Consider the following 17414-nt stretch of genomic DNA (forward strand, 5'->3'; position numbering starts at 1 on the left):
TCACCAATCTCATTTCTTGTCATTCTTGACTAAGTTTATGCCCACATGGACATTACTTAAAACATTCTCTTCACCCTTTGTGTGAATTTTGTCTTCTTCAGAATCTCTGAGAACTCTCCAATAAATAGCCTAACTGTTCACTCTGCATATCATCAAACTCTCATCGGCATCACTGAAGTGGTTTCCTAACTGGTGTCCCTGTTTCTGATGTTCTCTCTCACAATCCACTCTCTACATAGCAGGCAATGTGATCTTTTAAAAACATAAATCAAATCATGTTAACTCCCTTGCTTAAAATTTTCTGATGGCTTCTACTTACACTTGAAAGAAAGTTTAAGCACCTCCCTATAGCCTATGAGACTCCATAATATCTGTCATCTGCCTGCTTCCCTGATTTCATCTCATACCATTCTCTCCCTCACCAGTCACCCTGTTGTTTTCTGTTTCTCTAACATACAAACCAGAAGACTTTTGTATTTATTATACATCCTGGCTGGCTGTCTTCCCCAAATCTTTGCACAGTGATTCTTGTTATTCAAATTTCAGCTCAAATGTCACCTCCTGGAAAAGAACTTCTCCAGTCTATTAAAGGTGTTATTCTCTATCACATTTTCTTACTTAATTTTCTTCATAGTACTTATCATTATCTGAAATTGCTTCACTCTATAAGACTTCTTTATTATCTGTCCTACAACTAGGCTCTAAGTTATATGATAACAGAGATCTTATCTTTATTATCCACAAGTTAGTCCTTGTGCCTGGAACTTTAGTAGGCACTATGTACTCAGGTATCCAGTGGTAATAATAACTCCTTTTGAAGTTATACTCTAAAGCAAAAGAAAAAAGTAATGAAGGGAAGGCTCAAAATAACACGTACATCTCAATTTATCTGTTTGTTACAATAAGTAGCTATATATAATTTGAATCAAAAAACCGTATGTAATTGGCAGACAAGATCACTCACAATATATAAGTTTATCTGTCCTTTCTACAGTTGTAATATTCAGCAGGTAATCATTACACACAATGTCATATACAGGTCACGAAACATTATCACAGAAATATTCATCTACATGCTTATTAACATCAAAAAGAATAATATGCTGTATATTTTTCCATGAAAAAAATTATGTGAATTTATTCCAGCCTAATTAGTCAGTCCTAATGAGAACAAAAACACATTTTAGCGGACAGTGTCAACATTCCTCTGCAAAAAACTGGGTGCCATGATGAAAGTGGTAGTGGTTGTGGATAGAGAAGGATAGTGAATCTTATTTACACTAACTTTCCATCCTTCAAATGGCTCTCACCAATTAACATAGCACATTACATTTATAATTCAACAATTTGGTGTCTATGAAATAGGTAATTAGTATTAAAATCAGAATCTAAAACTTTTTATCTCAAACTGGTCCTTGAAATCCTATTTCTAAAATTTCTATTCCCCTTCTTTGCTTATGCCATTACAAATTATTTTTCTTGTTTGAACCTGTGTGGTCTCATATTTTGTTGCAGTGCCATCTCAAAATATCAGAATTTTTACATTTAAAGATTCTTTTTGTTCTAATCAGGAAGTGGGAATTAGCAGACCTTCTTTGCTTTGTCTTCACCTTCTCTGACAGAAAAGTTCCTCTGTGGTCATGATATTTCAAAGTAAAACCCTTCCTGAACCCAGGAGATAAGAAACTTTCAGGGCTTGTTTCTAACAGTTCATGAATGAGGGCCATGAGGGCCATCAGAGACAGTAAATAACAATGGAAACTGTATAATTACTGAGGAAAATTTGTTGTTGCTATTTTTTAGATTTTCTTTTAAATTTTCTTTTTTCACAAATATTTTTGGGGACTCAATTATAATTACAGAATATGATCCATTAAAGAAAACTACAAGGTTTACTTGATTTCATAAACATCCTTTTTGACTTCATATTTATTTTAAAGTAGAATGAGGTAAAATGTTTATTAAATTTTACATTAGTGCAGTCCTCCCACTCCAACACGCACTCACACATACACACACACACAATATATGTAGGTTTGCAGGTCTGCCCAGAAACCTAAAATCCTTCTATTGTTTTTTTTTTCCTGTAAAGAAAAATTGGTTAGTGATGATTTTAACAGTATAAATCATTACAGGTCTGATGTTACAATTGTTACACATTATTGAAACTATCCAGTGAAAAAGAAGCACAAAGGGAATTTCCAAATGCAGCTGCTATTTCCCATTTGTTAAATCCTTTTATTATACCACATAAGTACACAGCTGGGAAATACTATAGAGTGGGAGTTAAAACAAAATATTTTGGCTTCCAGTCATTCGGAATACACAAAGGCTCCAGTGGAAACCAATACTTGATAGCAAAGGAAAGTGAAAGTTTGAAAACATGTCTAGCAAGTATGATTTCTTTTACATTAATATATAACTCATTTGTACCATTAAACCACTTTATACTATCATAAATCACATGTAATATAAATGTGGTAGGAAAATTATTAATATATTTTTTAAGATGAAATTTTAGATCATAAAAGTTGAGAATAATGCACCAATGCAACTTGGCACTTTTCAAGATACAAACCAAATTTTTCTTGGAAAAATAAGTATAGTGTTCTCAAGGAAATAAAATTTGAACTGTATTATTTCTCCTTCTACCCATATTTTCCAGTGCAGTTACTTTTATTTGTCAAAGCTAAAATATATCTTAAACCTATCCTTTCTCTCTAGCCACTCTTCCTTTACACCAATCCAAGCCCCTCATCGCTCACCTAAATTTCTGAAATAGACTCCCAATGGGTCTTACTTCTTTCACTCTTGTCTCTCTCCCATCCATTTATTATATTACAGCCAGAATTTATCTGTCTGAAATGTTTTTGAATGCTTCAAACGTTTTCCATTGAACTTAGATCAAATCTCATATCCATAATGTTATCTCCAAGGTCCTGTTTGATATAGCCCCTACCAATCTCTCCAACTATATCTTATGATATATTGCATCCTCAGTCATAACTCTCCATCAACAAAGGCCATCTTTTACTTTGTGAAATTAAGCAGTAACTTCAAATACTTCATACATGGTGTTCTCTCTGCATTTTTACTATTTTTTCCTCTCTACTTGGTTAGTTCTTGCCATCCTTAGCTCAGTGAGGGCATTCCTAACCATCTTTTCTAAATTAGGTTTGCCCCATTATGTTCTCACATAGCATTCTGTTCTTTCTCCTCATATGTAGCACATATCACAATTTTAATTATATATTTATGTGTATATTTATTTAATTTCTATTCCCTCTCCTAGACTATAAACTCTATGAAGGCATGAATCATGTCTGCTTTGTTCAGCACTAGTCAGGACCTAATAGAATGCTTGACACATAGTTGGTACTCAATAAACATTTGCTGAAATAAAAATGAAACTTAGCTCCATTAACTTGCCAATAAGCAAGCAGCAGCGACTGGATATCTATTTCACCTTGGAGCTGTAAAGTGAACAACTTAAGTTCAATCAGAAAAACAGTCTTGCTTTATTACCTTCTTCCTACTCAGGAAAAATAAATCTTCCAGTGAATTTAATTGTACAATTTTGATCCCCTTCAAAACTAAAATTAGTCCAGAAACTATCTTTCAATCTTCTGCTTCTCACCTACTGCTCCAGAGCACTGGCTATGTCTGCAAAATTCATCTGGAAAAGAAAAATATCTGCCTTCATAAATTACTGAATTAAGTCTCTGAGACATAAAGCATTAAATAAGAATTTAATTATCTGTTATTAGTAGTAAAGGTATTGTAAATATTACCTTGTTTATGTTAAGAAACACAAATTTTCTCAGTGCTCACTTAAAATATTTTTCATTAACTTAATTTTGTTAGTTAAAAATTAAGAGCAAAACAGGATTTAAAACTTCTAATCTAATAAATTATATTAACATTTTAACCTCTTCTAGATGCTAAAAAATTGAATATTTTTGCTTTAAACTAGATAATTAATGTCACTTACTATGGTTTCTGTTTCGATGGTTAGAGATGGAATTTAACATGGGAAAGCTGGCTAATATACTGCACGTATTTGATGTTGTTTCTACTTTTCGAGAAGACTCCAGTAGTCTGATTGAATGATTCTAACGAGGTTTGCATGCCCTTTTGAAATTAATATATAGGCACATAAGTGAGAAAAGTTTTATTATAAATCAAGAATGATCATTAAAAGTGATAAATACCTGAATTTTCTCATTGACAATGTAGTCAACATATTACCTCATTCACGCATATTTGCTTAATTACATTTTTCAATATTAATACATAGCCATCCTTTATTTGATCATACCAATTTTGTGCTAGTACCAAGTTAATCACCTTCAATTCATGGATTGATAGAAGAAGATAACCAATCCTCCCACAAAAATCAATCAATAAAATATCTTTTTGCACATTGGCCTAATAATGAACATATATACACTAAATCACAAACCATTTTTCAAGTTTTTTCAGTTATTAGTATCTTAGTACTATGTATCTGGGAGTTGTTTCATGATCTAAACACAAATAACTCTAAGGTCATCTATTTCCCTAAAACATAAATTTATAAAGAGGACGTACTAAGGAATGCATTTATTAGCAGTGATCAGATTTTAAAAGCTCACCATTCTTTGCTGAGATGACAGAACGCTGTCCCAGTCAGCATCTTGTTGAATGGTATTGACAAGTGTTGGTAGCTCCTCAGAGTGAGGTTTGTTGTGCATTATGGGGTGCAGAGGCAGATGGGAGGCCACATGTTGATCACTGCTCTCTTCCTTTTCCCTTGAGGTTAAATCCTGCGTCATCGCATCCTCTCCATCAGGTGCACAGGCAAATGGAGAGGTGGCTTGCTTGGAAGACATTCTTCTGCAGAAGGAAAACAGAATGGATTAAAAATGACTGCCAATAACGAAAGAGTAAACCATTCCGTGCATTTGACTAGTTCAGGAAAAAAGAAAAGTTATTGAACTTTAGAGATATTTATGGTCCATTCTAAATCCCTGACAAAGAACTCTCGGCTTATGTGTCTTGCTTTCCCTCCCTGCTCTTAACTCAGCAAACCTCTTCCCAGTATTACTGCATATTTTCTCTCTTACAATCCATTAATGATTTTTTTCAGAATAAGTTTTCATAATGGACAGGGTATGTATGTATATATTTTTCCTCCTGGTTTTCTTGACTAGATTATAAGCTTCTTGAGAGTAAGGTGATAGCAATGGAAAAAAAATGAATGAATAAACTGGCAAATGAGTCAGTTTGCAAGATGATTTGAAAGCACAAACATCCAACTTTTCTCCAGTGGTTTATGTAGGAACAAAAGAAGCATATGTAGGAAAATATAATTAGGAGAGTAAATAATTCATAATTAAAGTCCTAAGTAAATCTGATCCTGACTTATTGGTTTACACCTTGTATTAGGAGGACTGGGCCTAACACTACTTAATGCCATCTAAAGCTTTTTAAAAGACCTTTAAAATGAGTCAACCGTAACTTAACTTTTAAATGACATATTGATTGAGTGGCTGATACTCTTAGATTAGTTTTAAGGCAATTTTGTAGCATTTGAATTGAGTATCTGAAATAGCTATACCTCTATTTTATATTAGAAAGTACATACAAGATTCAAAACATTTACTATAAAAATGGTAAAATGCCTACTGTGCACAATATGCAAAACCTCCAAAAACAATGCTGAACATTCACTTATAAGCTCACAAATAAACATCAACTAAACTCGCATGACAAGGTCTCCATTTTGTGCTCTGATATAAAATCAGAAAATCATGACTATTAAGTAGAATTTCAAAATGTTTAGAATATCACTTTATCAAAATGAATTTCTTAGCAAAATGGTTAGAAAATAAGACAAATGAAACTTTACAACTTAACAGAGAGGTAATTGAATTTTTTTTCTAAAACTTTACATTGTTTTTGGTTTATTGCATCTTTAGCTCTAAAATTGCTGTGTAATGAAAGGAATAACATCTCCACCTTAATTGCTATTTAACATTAATTGATTTCATGCCATTTTTTTAAAAAAATGCACAAATCAGTTAACATAGGAAACCACATGAGCATTTTTCAAATTAGCAAATCATTAACTTGCTAGTTCTGTTTCTACAGACAAATAAATACTGATTAAAGGGTCTAGAAATTTGAGATTAACAGTTAAATTTACAAATCTGTCGCATGCTTTCATGAATATTGCAGTGAAGGAAATATCAAGTGCAAAGAAAAATAATTAAGTTAATTCCAATTTAAACAGTAGTTTTTATGTAGCAGCCCATGCTTCACATAGGATTTAACAGCTAATGCTAAATTTCTCACAATTAATGATGGGGCTCAGATTTAGTATCCTACAGTGAAAAAAATTAATATAAGATCAGCTAATCTAATTATGCACATTTCTAAATAAAAGTATTACAAGCTTTTGAAGTGCTTTGAAACATATTAAAATGCTGATACCTACTTATAATAATCATTCTACTACTGGTAAAAATTATATCTATTAAATTCGATACTAGAAAATAAAATGGGGGGAAGGGAATGCAAAAGAATGCCTATAATTTCTTTGAGAAGAAATGAATTAAATGTTCTAAAGAGTGCTATATCAGTAAGTCAGACAAATATATTCTTGACCAATTTATATTAATACTAACAAATGAACAAACATATATACGATTATGAAAAAGGTAGCCAAAGTATGCTTCTTAGTATAAAAGAATTACTGTATGGCTTACTTTACTGGCCCCATAACTACTATTAGTAAAATCAGGCAAATAACTGTTCTGCAAGTTTATCAAGAGCTTGCCACAAACAGGAGTGATTTCATAGTTCAGATACTGAAAACTTCAGTAATCATTTATGCTAAAAACAAAAGAATGAATTTACTTCTGCTTTTTAAAATAGTTAAATACAATTGAAGGTCATGATCCAAAAATCAGTGACTTTAGTTCCTTCAACAAACATCCTCTTACTATAAAGTGAATCGGCTCCTTCCAACAGCAATGTCTATGATTGTTGCTTTAGAATAAATTAATCACGACAAAACCCAAAATGAAAACAGTCTCTTAAGAATAATTTCAACTATAAACTGCACCAGTGAACAATAGTGCACACTCCTAATTAAACACAACTCTGCAGCTGTAAAAATAGACTAAATCTATGAGTTGAGTTTAAAGGATGGTTTGTTAGAATGTTTTCTTAAGGAAGGCTGGGTCCTCAGTCTTAATCAGCCAATAAATTATTTCCTGCAATTACATTAAATAGAAAATTATCTTCAAATGGGGAGTGTTAATTGAAAATCAAAATTCAGAGGGAAGTTTAGAAATTACATGCTGAATACAATTAGAGAGGAAAGGCTTCACCTCTACTTCATCAACAGTCTTCTGGTGATTCCTCCAGTGACCATTCAAGAATCCTACCTATTTATAACATCACACAATTTGTCTTTTATTTTGCACGTACAAATACATGTGTATCAAGATTGCAAATAAAACATAAGCTGCCAAAAAAAGCAATATTAACTCTGACTGTTCATCCTCAGTTCACACCATCGTTAGAGGAGAAGGAGACAGGGGAGATAGGACAACAATCAAGGAAAACACACTCAATTTTGATCTTTTTCTTTAGCAAAGGAATTAATATGTTTGGTTCCAAGAATATTTTGCCAAATCATATTTTATTTAATTTCTTTTATTTACTTTATTATAGTTTCCAAATGCATTGCTAGTGGAGAAAAAGATGGGTTTTGTTCTTAAAAGACCAAAGGTATTTCCTTGAGCATTTCCTTTTGATAAAATTGTTAGGGTTTTTTTTGTTTACATCCTTTTTTATATTTTTTGTTTTGTTGTTAATTTTTGTTTGCTTTCGGTGGTGATTTTGAGATTTTATGAAATGTGCACAAATTAATACAGAGTTTATTAAATAAACTTTAGATTTGCTAATTATTAGATCTGACTCAGTGATTTTTTGCATAATTACTTTATTAAATAATCCTGATGACATTTCATTCAATTATTTACCTTAGCTTTCCCCTTTAAAACATTTTACTAGACCAACCAAACTGTATGCTAGAAGCTTCAACAACACTTGACTTTTGGTAATGCCTTTACTATAACCGCTGTACCATAGCTACTCTCCTTTAGAAGTTCATAAATCAAATATACCCTTGTTTCAGTGTTTTTAAATGTCATGTAGATTGCTTACACTTATTTTAATACTCAATCAGTAATTTTCCATAGCAAAAATTTCATCCCCACAGTACCTTACTCTAGCTGCTGCCTTATACAACTAATAAGCAAAAGAAAATCAAAATCCTTGTAGAAATGGTCAATTTTGATGTGACTTTACTTTGTTTTATTTTTGCACTATTATAACTTAAAAATCATTCAAATGAATTGTTTTTTTAATTTGTATTAAAAAAAATCCCCCTAGTTATACCCCCTGAAAACAGGGGTTTATAATGGAAGTGCTGACACAACCCTAACTAAAGCAGCGCAAATGTTGCCGCTATAATACACAAAATCAAGTTCTATTATTCTAAACTATCCTCGCTCATGGGATTTTTCTTTACTGTGCTCCCAGCCAAACTGCTGAAGCATGAAAAATTTAAATGCAATCAAATGCGCCCAATTCTACTTTACTAGAACAAGTGTCTACAGTGGTACAATCTTAAAAGGAGATGCAACAGATTTGTTTGGTGTTTTTTTTAACTGTTTATTTATAATACAGTGCATTGGAGATAAAATAAAAGAGGAAATTACACTCACATGGTACCAGTGTATTGACTACACAGAGTACATTATAATCAGAGGGAAAAACTACATTGTCAACTTATCACATTGGTTAAACAAGATGGTTTTCTGGGGCATAGCTATTATCAAGTAAAACCTTCAAAGAGAAATAAATATCTTTGGGACACATAAAACTAAATTCCTATCATATGTTCCCCGAGTTTGAAATGTTTCTGTCCAATAGATCAAGTGAACTCCCAGGATGCCAGGCCATTGGAAAAAACTTTGGGCTTAGGACTTTTGTAAATAAGACTTTATTTTGTAAATATAGCCTCCAGTTACTGAGAATGTTCTCTAGGAAGTCAGTAGGAACACCTCTAGAAAGGTGATAATTGTTTTACTCCAAAACACCAGTACAAAGTCTAAATGATTGGGCCATTACAAACTTACTTAGACAGTAAATTTATTTTCTGTTCTGCAACAAGAAATCAAAATTAGTTGGCCCAAGACTTTAAAAAATGATGGGAATGCTGGATATGTGCACATTAAGTCCTCTACTTCAGGGTATCAGATTTTCTAGAACTTTTCTGACTTGACATTATTCTTTAAAAATTGTTATTTGGATATATATATATATATATATATATATATATATATATACATTCTTTAAAATGGTTATTTGGATATATATACACATATATGTATATATGTGTGTGTATGTGTGTGTGTGTGTGTGTGTATATATATATATAGAGAGAGAGAGAGAGAGAGAGAGAAAGAGAGAGAGAGAGACTCTTACTCTGTTGCCCAGGCTAGAGTGCAATGGCAGGTTCTTGGCTCATTGCAACCTCCTCCTCCCAAGTTCAAGAAATTCTCCTGCCTCAGCCTCTTGAGTAGCTGGGATTACAGGCACCCACCACCAAGGCCGGGTTTTTTTGTATTTTTTAGTAGAGACAGGGTTTCACCATGTTGGTCAGGCTGGTCTCGAACTCCTGACCTCAGGTGACCCACCTGCCCCGATCTCCCAAAGTGCTGGGATTACAGGCAGGAGCCACCACACCCGTGCAAAATCAGTTATTTGTATATGTTTAAAGTCAGGATTATTTTTTAACAACTTCAAACTTATAAACTTTCTCATAAGGCATAATCCCTCAAAATTACATTTTTTAAAATTATAGCTTGAAAAGTATCCATTGTTCAAAACTGTCATTTGAAACTTATATAACTATCAAAAAAAGCCACTCACTTGATCATAGCAATATTTTTAACTGGATTTTTGAAAACATTTCCATTATTTTTATGAATATTATCAAATGGCATTCACTTTCCAGGTATGTTACATTTATTCAAAAGAAGTCCTGCTTTTAACATAAAGCAACATTTTAATAGTTGGTTTACTTATTTAAAAATAAAATAAAAACTTCAGGCCAACAGTCACATTTATTTTTACAGCTCAGCCCCAGGCTACCAAGGTAGAGTCATTTCAGTTAGATAATTCACTGTTAATTTAATGCTGTACTTGAGCTGATATTGAGAAATAAACAACTAATTTTCCAAAAATATAACACAGTGCCTATCATTCTAAGGAACATGAGTAACAGATATGTTTATTTGCCAAAACGCACAATATCCAGGACCCCCTACAAAGGCCAAAGTCCATCCAGCCTGGGGCAAAGAATGATTTTAAAACCCCCTTCTTGTATCTCTAATGTCCACATTCAAGGATCTTGGGGAAGGGAAGGTTGCATGGTACATCCTAATTCTAGACATTAAAATGAAGACATTCCTTTTAAAACTTTTCTCGATCCATTCCAGTAAAGTCTGAGGGTGCTTACTAATTATTTGCATTGCTTTATACAATACTACCACATCCTCTCCCCCAATCCATCTCCAAACTTCCCTCAGCTTCTGCCAGATTTTTCTTTTTCTTCCATCTGTTTAACAAGTAATTTAGAAAATTCAGGTGTAAAGAAGGTAACCGTTTTCAGAATTACTTTAGAAAGTTATAAACCTATCTTCTAGAATTTGTAGCAGCACTTTCAGAACAGATATGGTAATACATGAGGACAATACCTGTTAGAAGAAAACTCCCTGATTTGAATTAGCTGTCAAATCAATAGAGATGAAGTAAATAAAATACATTGGAATCCCCCGAAGTATGTCTAAGAAAGTGCTTAAATTAATAAATTTTGACTTTTCTAAGGGTCCAATTTTCAGAGCAAAGCACCAAAATTGTCTCCAAAGGCCCTCTGAGCTTCTTACAAAACAAGAACTACCTGGAACAGATTCTTCTTCAGTCATCAAAGTTTGTGTTTCTAGAGTTTATATTTAGCTGACAATATTGCTGTCACTTTATGTAGCTTAAGACTGTTCTTTGGACTAGAGCTCATATGTCTTGGAATGCTTTGACTCATGAATTGTTTCTCCTGATAATGTTACATCACGTAACTACTTCTGTCTAATTGGTTAGTATCTGCTGGAACAGACAGGCAACTAGCCTAATGCCTGCTGACTGACTGCCTATGGAAAACCTATAATTATTAAGGGTCCCTGAGTATCCAGTTTCTTCCTGGGATCAAAACAACTTGACTTCAAGTAGCCACTATCTATACTTTACTTGATAGAAATAATATGGTTTTCTCACAGTTTATCTACCAGTAACTTTGGGATTTTTGCTTTGGAAAGCCAGGCCCAGATATTACAAATAAAATCAGTGACGTAACAATAAAAGTAAAACCAAACAATGGTTACTGTGAATATACACTAACTTAGAGGATTTTAATCAAGCACAATGACTTTATAGCTCAATGAAAGACCTCTGTGTGGCTGGAGTGAAGGAAAGCTCTCTAAAACAATAGCAGAATAAATTTATTTATGTAAGTTCACTTTGAACTTCCTCTTCATATAAATGAGAACCATAGTTTTTAAGTGAATAAACAGACATGTCTCTGTCAGCTTGAAACTGACCCACTAATATGGTAGCCCAATTACAGGATATCTTATCCAATTATATTAATAAAAATCATAAACCAGAGCAATAACTTCTCAGAGACAAAGAGTAGGAAGCTGTCGCTGTATACTTTTCCATTCTTAGCTCTAGTTTCCCTCTTTAATATTTCCAGAAAAAAAGAGAAAAATGAATAGGGATACTATACAGATTGTTTCAAAATATGAAAATTCACACACAGTAACAGTGAACGAAATTATATAAAGAAGCTCATCTCTGAAGTTCTCCTTTAGCTAAATAAGGCAATATACCAAGTCCACTCTTCTATGTGATGAAATAAGGTATAAATTTCAGGTTCCTATTCAAAGAAAGAAAAAAGAGAAAGAAGAGGGTCAGAGGTAGGGAGAGTAGAAAGGGAGGGGAAGGGGAGGAGCAAAAAGAGAGGACGAGATAAAAGGGGAGGAGAAAAACAACCATGGCTTTGCAGTTCATTTTCGGTTTGTCTACTTAATGAAAACCTCATTGTACAAGCCTGAAAACCATTTCCAGCAGGCAAAGTATTTCTGATTCAGCAGAGGTTACACAAGCATCAAAGCAGTTAAATATAGGTGCCAAGCTGCATTGCCAGGAGCTCTTAGTACTGTGAGTTAGTGTTACCTGACAGCTTAGTGAATATAAAATTACTTGTTTCTCCAATTGAAGACAATCAAATTGTCACCTTCCATTGTAATAATGCACAACTAGTGATCAGCAAAGTGCAAACATAATTACCATGAAGAAAACAAAAAATCAAATCTAAATCTCTCAACAGAGTAAACACATCTATCTGCTTCCCAAAAAAGGGAGTGCATTTTAATCCTGAATGCTATGATGCAATCTTCCTGTTATTTAATAACAAGATTTATTCATCTTAAATTAAATAAAAATGAAAAACAACAAGAAACACCAATTCATAAAAAATGACTACAAATACCAATAAGAGCACTACAACTTTCCAGACATTTCCAGGCACAAAGGCCTACAAATTGTATCATCACCATTTGAACCTGTATCATTAAACTGTATGTAAGAGCATCCACTACAAACATTTTGTTTGCAGAGATGTCTTTCTAGCTTAGGAACTTTCCTAAAGGTTGAAAAGAACAGGCAGGATCCAACCTCAAAAGTTTTTGCCTTAATTTTTCCTTAACAGAGAGTTATGCTTTATATTCGTCTTCTAAAGTAGCTTATATTTTTGATGTTGAAAATTTATCTCATGGAAGTGATTTAATATCTCTATACAAGTTTAGAAAAATAACCAATCATATGGCACATATCCACAACTATTTTTGAGACACTCAGCATCTGGAATTCTCATCCAAATTTGGTGACCTTATTGGCTCACTATCAAAGGGATCTCAGTAACCTGAAGCTAAATTAGTATTAAAGGACTTAAAATTTGACACGGTTCTCCTACACTCCAAAGATTCCTAAGATACAAATTAAAATAAATAAAATTAATATAAATATGCTCAAAAAATCACATTTTAAAAGCTCTCTCAGAAAAGTAAATTCATTTCATAACTAACTCAAGATTTAAGACATTCAGGTTTACATTATTCCTTCCAATACAGCAAAAACTCTAATTATTCTCAAAATACTCTAAACATAGGGGTTTCTTCCACCAATAATGTCATTTTTATCAGAAAATATGTCCTACAGCTAGGCCAGGCATGGTGGCTCACATCTGTAATCCCAGCCCTTTGGGAGGCCAAGGCAGGTAAATCACTTGAGGTCAGGAGTTTGAGATCAGCCTGGGCAACATGATGAAACCCTGTCTTTACTAAAAATATAAAAATTAGCCAGGTGTGGTGGTATGCACCTGTAATCCCAGCTATACACGAGGCTTAAGCAGGAGAATTGCTTGAAATGAGGATGTGGAGGTTGCAGTAAGCTGAGAGCATGCCTCTGCACTCCAGCCTGGGTGACAGAGCAAAGAAACAGAGAAAGGGAGGAATGGAGGGAAGGGAGGGAAGGGAGAAAAGGAAGGAAAGGAAGGGAAGAAAAGGAAAGAAAGGAAGGAAAGGAAGAAAGAAAGAGAGAAGGAGAGTGAAAGAAAGAAGGAAAGAGGAAAAGAAAGAAAAAGAGAAAGGAAGAGAGAGACGGAGGGAGGAAGAAAAAAGGAAGGAGGGAGGGAGGGAGGGAGGGAAGGATGGGAGGAAGGAAGGAAGGAAGGAAGGAAGGAAGGAAGGAAGGAAGGAAGGAAGGAAGGAAGGAAGGAAGGAAGGAAAATATTTCCTACAGCTAATGCCTGATATGCCTTACATTTCCATTTTAAGCATCTTATTTTCAAAATATTTCTTATTGCTAATGCCTGATATGTCTAATATTCCATTCCATTTTTAGGACTGATATTTCTGTTCTAAATAACATCATTTATGATCATTTAACACAAAAATGGACCAGTTTAGCAAAAAAGTGAAATGAATTGAGGACCATCAAGAGCATAGGCTCCCCTTAGCTTGAATCATAGAATACAAATCCAGACATTGATAATCTACTATCTCCTTCCTTATAATAATGCTTTCATCTGGTATCAGTCTCAACTGGTGTTTCTCAATTTTGCATTGTGTTCCTCTTTCTCCATTCCCCTATTTTATTATGAAGAGGTAGATGAAACAGTAAACTGAAGACATTGGCTTAACATCGGTGGCTCAATCAGAAGCAAAACAAAGATGGCAAGAAACAGGAGAAAGGGGAAGTCCAATCTCTAGCTGCAAGTTTTATTATGATTTAAGAGAACTTTCCGGATGTAAGAAATAAGACTGTTTTAGAAAAACATCTTTTTCCTTGCTCTTAAAACATTCAAATAATATAATACAATTTTTTCCAAGAGACACTTCATATAAACTCAACACAATAAAAGGAGTCTGCTATCAGTGTTTTCTAAACTTCAATGATGGGTAATTTAATCAATTCCTGAAATTATACTCCTACATAGTATTTATTACAATATAGTAAAATAAAAAGTATCAACGATTGAAAGAAAAGGAAACCTCTTGTCAGAGAATGTCTTTCAGACCCTGGGAGATAAATTCTTGCATAGCACAAGCTTATGGTAAATGGGAAAAAATAGAACTCATTAAAATATTTTGTTTAATTAAAAACCAAGTTTATTCTGTATGTTTCATGAGGACAGGGCTCATGTCTGTCTTGTTCACTGCTGGATCCCCAGTGCCCTGCACAGTGCACAAGACACTAGACAATCAATACTATGGGAAAGAAGGAGGAAAAGGCAGAGAGGGAGAGAGAGGAAAATAGCTCATTGTTTTAAATTAAAATGAATAGATAATCACAGAAAATACCACTCCATGTTAATATTGACAACTTAAGCATTATTCTTTGTCTATACTCTTTTCACCAAGCATCTTATTAACATTTAAGTCATAAGATTGTTTTATCCATATCCCCAACACTAAACTCTCTCGTCTCACTGAAATCCAACAGTCCTCAAATGACTGCGAAGTACTTATACCAAGGTATGCTCTGCAATTTCATATGAAACACCTTAAAACTAGATTAATCACTATTTTCCTCAACACTTCCCCTCATTCATCCACACCCAGAAGAATACCAGTCTCAGAATCATCGAAGCTCAAAACATGAACGCTGTATCTACCTCCTCATTTTTATCCTTGCTTCTCAATGCCAGCCTGTCATGAAGCTCCATCAGCTCTTCCTTGTTGTTTCTTATGCTCACCTTTCTTACCATACTTATAATCACCTTAGCACAGAGCTCTTTCACACCTCATACCTAAACTCTTACAACAGACTCTAAAGTACTTTCTCTATTTTATTAACTCCTCCACCAAATCAATCTTACTGCCACTCCCTTCATCAGGCCACTCTCCTGATCAAAAAACATCAGCGGCTCTCTCCTGATGACAGAATAAAGTCCAAACTCCTGACCCTGGCATTCAAGGCCCTCCATCCAGATACAACCTATCTTTATAAATCTGTCTTAACCAGTCAAAATTCACTTATTGTTGCCTCCTAGCCTTTGCTCTGCTTATCTCTCCCTAATTCCCACACTTTGCTTTCTTATTGCCAGGAACCCAACTGAGACTATTCCAGGTAAGTATGATCTATCCCTCTTCTGATCACCTCGAATAAGATCTCTGAGAAAGCATTTTTATAACACTCATTCAACACTTAATGCATATTAATTCACATAATCTTTTTTAAATGTATGATACCATTATATTTTCTAAGTAACCCCAACTGCATTACAAACTTTTCAAGGATCAGAACAAAATCCTAGGTTCCTCTGCATTCCCACAATACTTAGCACAATGTTTTGGGCAAATAAAACACTCAGCAAATATTTCCTAATTATTTAAATATTATTAAATTTATAGGCAGAAATAAATTTAGGGTATTATCTTCAACCAGAAAAGAGCAGCCATGAAAAAGGACTTAAAATAAATTGGTTTTCTGGGGGTGTCTCCTCTTGGCACACACCCTAAAAAATAAATTCATCTCATAATTTAAAAGTTCTACATATTCCCTGACAAAAAAAGCCTCTAAAAATAATCATTTTATGTTGTCAGAAACATTAAATAAAGATGGATAAATGGATGAACCAATGGACAGTTGATGGATGGATGGATGGATGCATGGATGAATGTTAGAGAGATGGCTGAAATTCGATACATAGATAATTTTTACTAGATGCCTAGAAAATACCAGACAAGCACTGTTATATGTATTATTTCATTTAGCTCTCAGAGCAACTCTAGAAGTTAAATAATGTCATTATCTCTGTTTCCTGATAAGAAAGCCAAGGCACAAAACTGTTTATTAAAACAATTAAAAGTGAAAACTTGCTTTAGGTCATACCTAGTAAACATAGAAGGCAAAATTTCAACTCAGGGTGGTCTAATGCCAGGGCAAATGCTATTTGAATTAAAAGTTTCTGAAATTTAAATCAAATAAATTATTAACTATTTTCAATTATTATCTGAATTATTCTTTACTAATGTATACCATTCTTGTAGATTTTTACTTTTAATATTCTGGTTAGATATTCTAAAAACTTATTTAATCAGAGCTTAGTAAAGGATTTACTCTCTTTTTTCTTTTCTGTCTACTTCTAGAGTTTGAGATATTTAATTACCAGTTAACAACTTTAAAAAAGAGAGAGAGAAACGTAGAGCAGGTAATTCTCTAACCAATCCATTTAACTCTCATTCTGGGCAATCTGACAACAAAATTGGTTGAGGAAGTAGTTAAAGCTACTGACACACAAGGCTGGGAGGTTCACTGTAGTTTTTGCACAGTAATTTTCTAACAAATATTTGTTGGTTGTTAACCATCCGTGCTTTTCCTAGCATGCTATTTCTGGTTAGCCTAGATGATCAATATTTAATTATATTCTTATATAGACAATTATGAAATAAAATAAGAATGTCACTGCCCGTTTATTTCAAGGCCCAGAGAAATATGAGATCCAATTTCTACTTTCCAGCTGTGACCAGAGAAACCACACCAGCTATATCAGACACAACTGGAGCTGTTTCACTACAAAAGTCAGTGTTGAGAACAGCCTTGAGAGAAAATGAGATGAGGAGCTTGAACAATATGTATTTAACACACTACCCATCTAGGGTTGATTTCAGGGAATGCAGAGTAATTTAGATACCCTCTTAAAATATGACTACTATATAACATTACATATATCCTAA

The 17414-nt window shown here is 33.6% G+C and overlaps 1 protein-coding gene across 50 annotated transcripts in view; it reads right to left on the reverse strand.

Moving 5' to 3' along the window:
* SOX6 (SRY-box transcription factor 6) overlaps nucleotides 1-17414 on the reverse strand; it is a 705491-nt gene that overhangs the window by 400602 nt on the left and 287475 nt on the right. For 49 of the 50 annotated variants that reach the window (XM_078340651.1, XM_078340627.1, XM_078340659.1 and 46 more), the window contains one exon: nucleotides 4635-4875. In XM_078340651.1, coding sequence (XP_078196777.1) covers nucleotides 4635-4871 — 237 coding nt within the window. In that variant the 5' untranslated portion in view covers nucleotides 4872-4875. Of the gene's footprint in view, nucleotides 1-3991; nucleotides 4132-4634; nucleotides 4876-17414 lie in introns of all 50 variants that reach the window. The other variant, XM_078340670.1, reaches the window with a different exon arrangement.

The sequence above is a fragment of the Callithrix jacchus genome, chromosome 10 (genome assembly GCF_049354715.1).
Source record: "Callithrix jacchus isolate 240 chromosome 10, calJac240_pri, whole genome shotgun sequence".
NCBI lineage: Eukaryota > Metazoa > Chordata > Mammalia > Primates > Cebidae > Callithrix > Callithrix jacchus.